At 42.9% G+C, this 11,363-nt stretch overlaps 2 protein-coding genes across 2 annotated transcripts; one reads left to right on the top strand and one right to left on the bottom strand.

Moving 5' to 3' along the window:
- Positions 1-205: 205 nt before the first annotated feature.
- Positions 206-1,279, top strand: SARC_03108 (hypothetical protein; the record flags this gene model as incomplete). The annotated part of the gene is made up of 1 exon (XM_014303101.1): positions 206-1,279. The coding sequence occupies one exon, from the start codon at positions 206-208 to the stop codon at positions 1,277-1,279; it is 1,074 nt and encodes a 357-aa protein (XP_014158576.1).
- A 7,688-nt stretch (positions 1,280-8,967) lies between these two features.
- Positions 8,968-9,237, bottom strand: SARC_03107 (hypothetical protein; the record flags this gene model as incomplete). The annotated part of the gene is made up of 1 exon (XM_014303100.1): positions 8,968-9,237. The coding sequence occupies one exon, from the start codon at positions 9,235-9,237 to the stop codon at positions 8,968-8,970; it is 270 nt and encodes an 89-aa protein (XP_014158575.1).
- Positions 9,238-11,363: the final 2,126 nt, after the last annotated feature.

The raw sequence follows: 11,363 nt of genomic DNA, 5'->3' as shown, positions 1-11,363 counted from the left end.
AGAACGCACATGAGGAATTATTTTCTCAGATGACGGAATAAGCATAAGTGACGTCACACGTGACGGAATAAGCTTGACTAACAAACACAGTTTTTAACCCTCATAAATACAGGGAACAAAGCAACAAGCTACCGTATTATAGGGTTTCAAAACATAACCAGAGTCTTTATTAATAATCCACTAACTAAAACGCAGACTTCTGAAAATGCCAACAGCAACCAGAGCAGGCGTGTACGGTGGGGAGGAAGGGAGTGAAGGCGCGGATGACGTGGGAGTCAGCCCAATGGGGGGGCCAAGCCCAGGCAATAGTTCGGGCCAACCTACACCGGCGGGGGTACCCATCGTAGCGTCAGCAATGCGTCTAGAAATAGACAAGAATATCTGTCAATGCAATCATGTTATGGTGAGTCGGTTTGTGTCCAAGTTGGAACAAACAGCACCGGTGCCCATACCAACTCTACACAAGATGAGGGTAGGCATCTATGATCAACAGCCAGAGCGCCGCATGCCACTAGTGGATGCAGAGCTCAGACGACGATATGACCATGCGATCAATGACTGTGGTGATGATGAAGAAGATCAACTCATCCAAATAAGTCTATACATTAGTGAGTTAGAGCTCATGCGTTCACGCTTGGGCGATCAGATAAATGAGCCACCACTTGCGAAACTACTGAAGACTTCTGAATTTCCTAAAATGCCTAAAGATAGTTACTTTAGAATGGAAAACTGCGAAGACATTTTAGAGTTCACTACACAGTGTAGTGACATATTCTTAGCAAAGTCCATGCCTTTGTGTCAGTACCCAGCATTAGTAAGAAGCTTACTGGATTCTACTGATGCAACGGAGAAAACAAAATCAGTACTCAATAACTTAAGAGACTATGAGACACATGCGACTAAGCACATCAAAGATCCTGAGCAATTCAATAGAATCATTATTGATCGACTTAGACCACATCCAGTAGACTATCTGTTGGAGAAGTTTCTCAATGACTTGCAGAATAAGAAAATGAACGTCGAAGTGCGCACAGAGCGTGTGCACAAGACAATGGCGATGTTAGAGGAGCGTTACCGCGACTCAGACAAGGAACCCATACACTTCCAAATCCTCAAAGTACAAAGGTACCAGGCACTTAAGTACTATGGACTGCAACCAGTGGTAGATACCCTCATCAAAGGAGATAAGCAACCAGATGGGAGTGAAGGGCACTTGTCAGACATAGAACACACCAAGTTGCATACTATGACTGAGACACACATAAGAAGGCGGCTGTGACACAAGCAGAGCGTATGTTGAGGGATCAGGTGCGTGCACAAAACAAGCGCAACAACGCACAGACAACCACATCAGTTGAGGAAAACTCTACGAACGCTAATAAACGGCACAAGCCAGACAATGGTGCACACAACCAGAACAAGCAAGGGGGGGCAGACACAGAAGAAGAAGGGAGCACGTGAAGAGCGTGCATGCCCCTACTGCCTGGTAATGCCATCCCCACATCGGTACAGCGAATATCCCGAGAAGAAAGCAAATCAAGCCAAGAAGGCTGAGCAGCGAGCCAAGAAAGATGTGCAGAAAGCAATACTGTCCATTACATCTGGCAAGGTGGAAGACATCACAGAAAGTGATGAGCACTGAAAACACTGGTGGGCGGAAGCAAACATGATTGACCTGGCTGACAGACTCAATGTATTTACAGATAAAGAAACTTTGTTAATAAATGCATATGATATAAATTATCAACCTTTATCTTTACTTCCCGCACCACGAGACCAACGTTTACACATTGACATACAAATCAATAGCAATACATACAATACACTAGTAGACTCGGGCGCACAACGCTCATGCATGGACAAAAGTATAGTATCAGAACTATATCTTTCTGTTAGAGCGCAACCGAGATATATACAACTAGCACAAACAGATGCAAGAATACAACGCACTGGATCAACAGAAGTTTGTGACATTAACTATGGAGGTAGGAAGACCTCTCAGTGTTTTGAAGTATTGGACTTACCTGACAAAAAGACACCAATACTTCTAGGTATGGACATTCTACCATACATAAGTATATGCATAGCAGGGTTAATCAATCCACTTAAACCCACAGATTCAAAATGAGAATCACTCCTCACACCACATGAAGAGGACCCAGAGCATGAACAAGAAGGTTTCAGAGAGTCGCTTACAGACCTTTTAGATACCAATGCGAATATACCTCCTGATGTATATTGCAACCTACCAGGCTCCACAGTCACAGTACCCGCAAATGGAATCAACGTCAGACAAATGAGGCACGCTAAAGTCAATTTTGTACCTCACAAATATATCCACAAACGGGTGAGAATGTGCAAAGGTGGCTTAAGGATGGTCACATATACAAACGTGACACACCCACAACGGCGAACCTACCGTTGATATCAACAGGTGAACATGACCAAACAGGCCTCCTCAAGAAAGTAAGAACATGTCTAGACTTACGTGAGATCAATTATCAATATGAGCAAGATAAATTTGTGTTACCGAAAATAAAGGAAGTATTATATAACCTCCAAAGAGCACAATTCTTTTCGAAGCAAGATCTTACAGGAGGATTTCACAATTTCCTGGTAGACGAAGCAAGCCAACACTTCTTCACATTCTCGTGGAGTGGAACGCAATATTCATTCAAGTCCGCGCCGTTTGGACTACACTCACTCACAGCATAAATTTAAAGAGTCATGGCAAATCTGCTCATAGACATCAAAGGAGCGCAAGTGTATGTAGACGACATAGTCATTGCAAGTCTTACGGAGGAAAAAACACCGCAAAACAGTTCGTGAAGTAATCAAGCGACTGAATGGAGCAAACTTCCGACTCAATCACAACAGGTGTGCCTTCGCGGTCAAAGTGGTCAACATACTCGGTGTGAAAGTCACCACACAGGGAATCAAAGCAGACCCTGAGAAACAGAAAAGAATGATGGACTGGCCACTACCCAGAACAAAAAGAGATCTGCACAAAGCAATGGGACTAGCACATTACATGCGAGGACATGTCCCTAACTTTGCCCACACAACGAAACACTTTCGGAACCTAATGAAAGGAAAAATGAACCAGAACATATCCATGTTATGGACTCCGGAACTCAAACAGAAGTGGGAAGAACTCAAAGAAGCCATCGCCTGTTCAGCGACGCTAGCATACCCTGTTGACGGGGTACCGTTTCAAATAATGAAGAATGCTAGTGGCTATGGCATAGGAGGATGTTTATTTCAAGTCATCGATGTAGTTAGAAGAGAAATACTCTACTTCTCAAAAGACTTGAATCCAGCACAACAACGCTATGGCACAAATACCAAAGAGCTACTAGCACTAGCATACAGCCTGGAACATTTCTCAGAATACATCAAAAGGGGGGACATAACACTGTGGACAGATCACAAAGCGCTCACGCAAATGAACAGTCAACAGACGTTACACCCAATGCTAGCCAAATGGAGAGCAAAAACGTTCCACCACCCTTTCTCCATCATACATGTCCCGGGCAAGGACAACCAGATGGCAGACAGGTTGTCGCGTCTCCATAAAGATACTTTTAGTACGAAAGAGTCAAAAGTAACAAGCGAATGAGGCAACACATAACAGCCAAGAGTACACCACCTTGGAAACGAACATGCCCATAACCATATCAGCTATAGACTGGATGTTACATCCCAGATTCTACCAAGGAGCGGAACGACGGTTTGGGAAGTTCACAGTAGATCTGTTTGCATCAGCACACAATACACACACAGATGAATACTACACCAAAGAACAGTATGCGCTACAAAAAAATCGAGCGCAGGAAGTGAATGCATGGGCGAATCCGCCATGGGAACTCATACCTGATGTCCTTGACAAAGTCATTGAAGAGGCAACCACCCTACTACCCCAATGCATCGTGGTTTCCAAAGTTCTTGTCTTTATTAGAAGAGGACCCGATGCTAGTGGAAAACACAAACAATACTTTCCTCAAAGAGGGCAAGAAGGATTGTGGCAAGACCCCATGGGGCGTCACACTAGTCACAAAAATAGGAGCTAAGTCTCCATACTTTGACTCAACGCGGGAACAACCTGCCATACACGTTGCAGCATCAGAACCAGTTCATTCTAGGGACGCACCACAGGCAACAGAGTATGAGACACGTGTCACCATCATCGAGCAATACCACAACCTGGGACATTACACTCCTGGGGAAACGGTACAAAAGTTGCAAGCAGATGAACATGATTGGCCTGATATCCAACAACATGTACATAAGTTCATTGACGGATGCATACCATGTCTCAAAAATAAGATACACAAAAAGGGATTTCACCCCTTACAATCAATCACAGCCGCATATCCAAGCGACAGGGTCCAAGTGGATACCATAGGTCCATTATTGGACTCCAATAGAGGACACACATATGTGTTAGTATGGCTCGACGTATACTAATCATACGTCATTTTACCTTCAAGGATGGACAAATCAGCGGCTACCATACATAGCACGCACGCTGGTACCAATTATGTGTGAACATAGATTCCCACAAATCATACAAACTGATCAAGGCACTGAATACGTTAACGAATTACTTGCAAAAGTTGTTGAACAAGCGCCAATGCAACACTTAGTCTCTCGGCCGTGTCAACCTAAAGTCTTAGGAGCGAACGAACGATCACATAGAGATCTCATGCTACTGCTACGGAAATTCGATGAACAGAATCCAGGTAACTGGTGTTTACGATTTCCATTCGTACAGATGGGCCATAATCTGCGTACATCCAGAAGACACAAGTCACCGCGCTATAATGTGTACTTTGGTCGCAGACAGAATCAACTCACGGACTACAATGAGCCAATGACCGCACCCAGTAGAACAGTATCTTAGGAAGAGCGACTGCAAAATCTAGCAGGCCACAACTCGATAATAATGTTGCACAGTATCAAGAGAAGATGCGCGCAGCATACGATCGAAAGTATCAAAAGAAGTATGTAAACTCCCAGGAAGGGGACCTTGTCATGGTTCGCTATCAAGGTGAAATGAATAAGTTAACGGCACCAAATGACGGACCATACAAAATAGTATGCAGGGAGGGCAATGGGTATTTTGTCTGTAACCTTGATGGGACTAAAGCCCCCGAATATCCTGACTCGATCAGTGATGAGCTACTTGGCCTCGTAAAAAGGGCCAGTGCTCCGAAAGCATTTACTTCCAACAATCACGTACAACCAAACGAAGAGACTCAGTTCTCCTTCATAGTCGAAGACAGGCCGTCCATCCGAGGGGATGGATCCCAGGAGTACCTACTGCATTGGACAGATGGTGAGCGTACCTGGACGCATGAATCAGACATCGCAGATGCTGATGTCATTACAACATACCGTCAACGCCGGAGACGTAAAAGAAGGATAACGAACACTGATGAAAGATCAGCGAGCCACAGACAGCGCACACGGCGGGGGACCTAAGCAAGTCTCACTGATACCACAGGATACTCCCACTTTTCTCGCCTAGAAGCATACTCTCCCCATACACCAGAGGGACAAGGACCAGAGACTCGGCTGTAGAGCCACCGTTGAGATGCGTTTTCTTAAGCCAAGTTGAGATCAACCGAGAGCACCGGACAAGACCGACTCCGATGAGCGTGGTAGAGAACTCCTGCTATAGTATAAATTTAATTAATCGGTAACATGTAAGAATAGATACTGGTGGCAAGTTTTTCATCTTATGCCCCTTAAGGGACAGGTTTTTCCCTGTATACAAACACCAACCTTTAGATAATCTAGTACTGTAAGATTTCACTGTCTACTCCTACGCAGGCTAAGAAGCATAAGTTGGGGGGCTGTAGCATCTAGGGACCAGATTATCAAAAGGCCAATCCAAAACCCAAAACCCAGAATAATCAAATACTGAGTTTTGGAATTAGGATTGTAATATTTTTGATATTAGAGTCATCAGATATATTAGCGGTAGAACCGGTAAGCTATACCGGGACTCTCGTGTGCGTGTAGAGAAACACTCAAGTAAATCTTGAGTCTAGTGAAACACAAATTAAGACTCAGTTCGGTTCTCTCACACTAGGGACTTTTCCTAGCTGAGATAACCGTACTTGAGAAGAGGTCTATTATATTCCTTTGTCTCGTATCCTTCAGCTACCCTCCATACACTACAGTCAAACCGAGTAGCGTTAAGTAGAGTATCAAGTTTGAATAAGTAAACTCAGTCAGAAGTGTCGTTAACGGCGCGCCTGCTGTATTTAGTAATCACGTTCTTATTTGGGGCGAGGTTTTCTCAACAACGGGTCGATTGTAAATACCCGTATTTATGGTTTTGTTCTCATAGTTCCTAAATTATGATGATGTCCGATGAGTCATCGATCTCTCCCTCTAATTCTACAAGATCCTCTAGTCTGGTCCTCTGGCCCAAAACTAGAATATCCTGCTAGGTCCGGTCTTCTGGTTCGATCTTTTGGTCCGGTCTTCTGGCCCGATCTTCTGGTCTGGTCCTAAATCTGCGCCTAGGTTACTTTGTCTACGTAGTGAGAGTGCAGTCACAATAGCTAAACGCAATTGTAGCACAGTTGAATAATCGATTTGGGACGAGTTCACAACTTTGCTAGAGAACTAACACGTACCTTGATTTCCCGATTTAGAGTTTTAGACCTCCGAGTACCATGGCGGATGCATCTGTTGCAATCATGAACGGTACTCCGACTCCTGTTGTAACAAAACTACGGGTGCCAGTTAAACCACTGTTTTGAGCTTCTTAAAATCATCGTCACAACAGACCTTGATTCATAAAGCTTCTGATTTGCATTTGTGACATTTTAAACCTCGAAAAGACATAAGGTAACTTGCTAAATGGAAAAGTCCATTCGACAAGTAATTGACGAAACCGCACATGCTGTTCACATCCAGTCCTGTCGTGGGTGTTATCAGTCTAGTAAGTGCTCGATTTTCCCCAGATCGATCATGATCCCGTCTCCCGATACATCGTATCCCAACAGCTGCATTTCGGTCACTCCGGAGTGACATTCCCTGCTGTTGATCTTGAACTTGTGTTCGTTATCCATGTTTCGAATTATTGCATGATAAATTGGAAGAACAACGGTGCAGTTAAAATATTACTGTTGTCCATCCTTGGTAAACGTAAAGTACTTCCTGCGTGGTTCGTATATATTCATATGGTGATAGTCTTGTTTTAGATCGATGGTGGGGGAAATCACAGCTCCCTCTATTCGTTCCGAGGTATGTGAAAATTGTGTGTTGGAATAAGCACATAAATCGGGCTCATATCTCATCAAACTCGTACTACCTTCAAGGTTCCATCAGAATTGAAATGTCCATGGCGAAGGGTAGAAGGGTTACTGGGGTGGCTTCCAACCGGGCCTTAGCTTGTCGTCTGACCATCTGTTTATGACCCCATCCGATATAGTTGCGAGTAGGACACTTGAGCTTCGAGAAATCTACATTTGGTCAGGTCTAAGCTCACACATCCATTGTTAAATGTGGGCATAGCCCAATCTGTCATTTTGATCTTATCATTTTCAAAAATACAATCCTTTGGCTTCTCTGGGAAATGAGGTATCATCTCTTTCACAGCTTTTGAAGGCTTTCATACACGCTTCAATAAGTAGTCGTCTGACTGATCTTTCTGTGGATCAATGTCCATGGGTAATACAGTAATGGATATACCTATCGATAACAATCCACTCAAGCCTACTTTCAAGTCATAGTCTGGTGATGTAATACAGATGACAGCCTTCGTGGCAACACCTTTGCGACAATCGACCGTGTAGGTTCTTATTTACGCATATAAGTTATCTTACAGAAACGTGATGATATACTTGAAATTTGCAAGCCCGGATCCAAAAACGCTTTCATTCCATGTTCAGTACCTCGTACATCAAGAATGACGCGCTCGTCATGCGGCGCATTTTTTTGTCTTAGTGACAAGACCCGGTATATTTAACGACTGTATGTGCTCTCTAATACCAGTACAATTAATACACTTCTCAATGAAATATTCATATTTCTCTGCGCGTCTACCGTTTCATCTACCATTTGGTTAATGTTGGCTTCCTTTGTTTCCCTTGTATTGGCCTATTGTAGAATGAGAGTTTGGATCGACAAATGATTTTTCATTTGCATTAGACACAATCTTCTTATGAGATTAGGCAACTTTTACCACGTAACTCAGACGCTTCGCGAAGGTCAGGTCTGATCACGATTAAAACTCAGCCATGTCCGGTCGGATTTACGTAGGTTCTTCAATTAAGATATCGCGAACCTTGCCTGGGTGAGATTGGTGTATATTTGCATACAGTACCTCTTGATCCCTCCGGTGAAGGTTGTACTAAAATATAGTTTGTACCCAAAGCACACACATGTTCGAACTGCCCTCGGTCATGTCCTTAGTTTGAGCATGCAATAATTGTGTATCTAACGCCAATAAGTAGTAAGACACTGACGTTCCTTGCTCCGGAGGGATCAAAATAGACAGGGATCAAAATAGACGCCAATTACTCTGGTCGAGGCTCCATCGAAAATAATGGGACGATCATCTCGCTTTGCTGTTTCCATGTCTTTGGTTGCGTCATAGTAGCCATCGACCTTTCCAACTTATATAAGTACAATGAGGACGCCTAAAGCTCCGCCTTGCTGTATCAAACCAAATGCTCTTGCGGAGGTTTGCGGTAAAAATGATTTGACCAAACTCATTTAAATTTTTAGACTGACTTGTCAAACTACTTATATCGATAGGCTATTGCCTGTCCTTTCGATCCGGGCGATATGTAGTGACGAACTTTTTGCTACCTAAAGTCTTCTCGGTCTGGATCGAGCGCAACTCAGAAACTGTTAGACTGGAGAAGTTTTGTTATAGATAGCATCCATAGCTGTAGTGACATCAGCTTCTGCGCGTTCCAGACGAGCTGTAAAGCCTGAAATCCTTCATTCACTTATCACAGGTTCGGATTCTAAAAGCTCTAGTTGTTGCTGTCCATGCAGCAGCTTATCCTTTTCGACATCAGAACATCTTGGGGATCTTGGGGTAGCCAAGGAACTCCATGAAGTAGCAATTAATGACTGTAGGACAATAGGTGGGGGTGGCGGGGTCAGTAGCTGTCTCGGCAAGTCGGGGTAGACATTTGTCTCCGGCTCAGGCTCAGGCTTAAGAATATCTCCTTCAGGTGCCATCGGAGATCTATCCTCCTGTAGCATGTTTTAGTGGCCAGGCTATTCAGAACTCATTGATTGAAGTATTGACGGGTCATCTCGATCGGTCCTCAACTTATAAGCCAGAATCGCGTGATTCAACACCAGTGCATCAGATATCAATGGTGAAAAACCAATTTAGTATTCTCTAATAGATTATCACACCAGATTCGAAAAGCTTTTATCACGATTTTTTCGCAAACACCTCAGGTAGGCGTCGCTTAAGTTAGCGAAAAACGTTCATGTGTTTTTCGTTTACCTACGTTGAGCAATACTTCTCATTCCGAAATATCCTGTATATTACATTATATATAATGTATAACACAACAATTGTCGCTATCTACACAACATTCATACAGTTATTGTTCTTTGATATGGTACTTACACGTGGCGCCAACTACAATGTATAATTTGAAGTACACTTTCTATCTTCCCATATGTGACCCAAAACCCTATATAGGGCTTTTGTATGCTCATACTCTATTCAGTGTCCCGTAACATCTCCACACATATTTCGGTTAGCGACACTAACAATACGTACCCCTACATCTGTTTTACACAGTTTATTTAATTTTTTTTTGCCCACAAGAGTATCACTAGTAAAATTCATGCGCCATACTCTCCTACTTATCTTTCGCATCACTTAGTCACACTTGCACTGTGTATTAAACACCATACTATTATCTTTACTACTACCATCTTTCGTGCATGTCCTGATATAGGGTTCCACACACACAGTTCTTTATTCAAGATTCGTATACATAAAAATGTACATCCTGTTCAATGCATGATTGTATTTCGCAATAAGCATAGAAGCCGTACATATTCACACTGATTCCATAGCACAGTTTATACAAATAACAGTGTTTACTCTACTTCCTACGATCTATAATGATTTCTTTAACTTTCAAACGCAAACTGTGCCTTCTTGGAAAGCCAAATTAAAATGTCAGACTCAGGACCATAAAAGTGAATCCAAATACTCTGGCTGTTGCTTATGTAATTCAGTATAGATACAACACTCTCTGTTCGAAGGGAGCGAGCAGATTGGCTTAGTTATTGCAATCACAAACATTTCAGAAGGTACTATCTGGATCACTGCCTCATAGGTAGCTATAGTTAGCAACCTGCTGAATGTTCCTAAAATGAAATTCGTACGTGGTTATGGTAAGGCTTTAACGATCAAACCCCCTCCCATGTGCTGCAATTCCTTACGTGTATGACAAACTAGTCGCCATCGCGTAAGTGATCGTTGCCTCTACTGGGAACATTTTCCTATATCCCCTTCCTGACGAATGTTCAGGCCATGATAGAATCTATTGTCAAATATGAACTTATTATCTTGAATGGTGAAAATTGCAGCTATCTCCGCCAGGACAACAATTTCTTGTCCAAGTCTCGGGCCACCTTTTCATCATTGACAAGCAACACACATGGCTCAGAAGCCTGGATTTGAATCTGGTGTCTTGGTGATCGCAAGTTTGCTATTCCCACATGTGGACTTGTCGAACGATTCCGAATATGATCCCCTTGCCTGTTCTCAGGTAAGTACCTCTTTTTCTATTGGTTTCTCTGACCAGTCTGAAGGCAACGCTCCTTCCATCAACATCAACGGTGCCCCCCACAGCCTCCCTGTCCTCAAAAGGGAGTCTGCGGACACTAGAAACCCATTTCGTGACTCTTCCTGTGCTGAGCCGCATCGCCAGTCCAATGTCGTAACACAACATGATCACGATCCGGATTTCACCCTTGATGTCCCGCGAAAACATCCCCCCTATTAAAACAATTATATATGAATGTTTATTATATTTACTCTATTCACCATACGTCATTTCCGCATCTTGTCATACCAATCATACAGTGCCTATTTTAGATACACGATTTAACTTATATTCCGTCTCAATGGTTACTTAATACAAATAATACATTCAACCAACCCATCTAGCGACTCATACTCCTATCCGTCCAATCGGACGTAATGTATATGATGGTTCCAGTTCATGTTTTTTGTTCTAAATATTTTGTCATGTTCTTGTTCTAAATATTTTATCATGTATCAAACAACATATCTCAAAAATTCCTATTCTTCAGCTTATTCTTTAGTTTTGTTTTTAAATAAACATGCATTATTT

This window comes from Sphaeroforma arctica (assembly GCF_001186125.1).
Source record: "Sphaeroforma arctica JP610 unplaced genomic scaffold supercont1.152, whole genome shotgun sequence".
NCBI classification, from domain to species: Eukaryota; class Ichthyosporea; order Ichthyophonida; genus Sphaeroforma; species Sphaeroforma arctica.
This window is presented reverse-complemented; position numbering and strand designations above follow the sequence as displayed.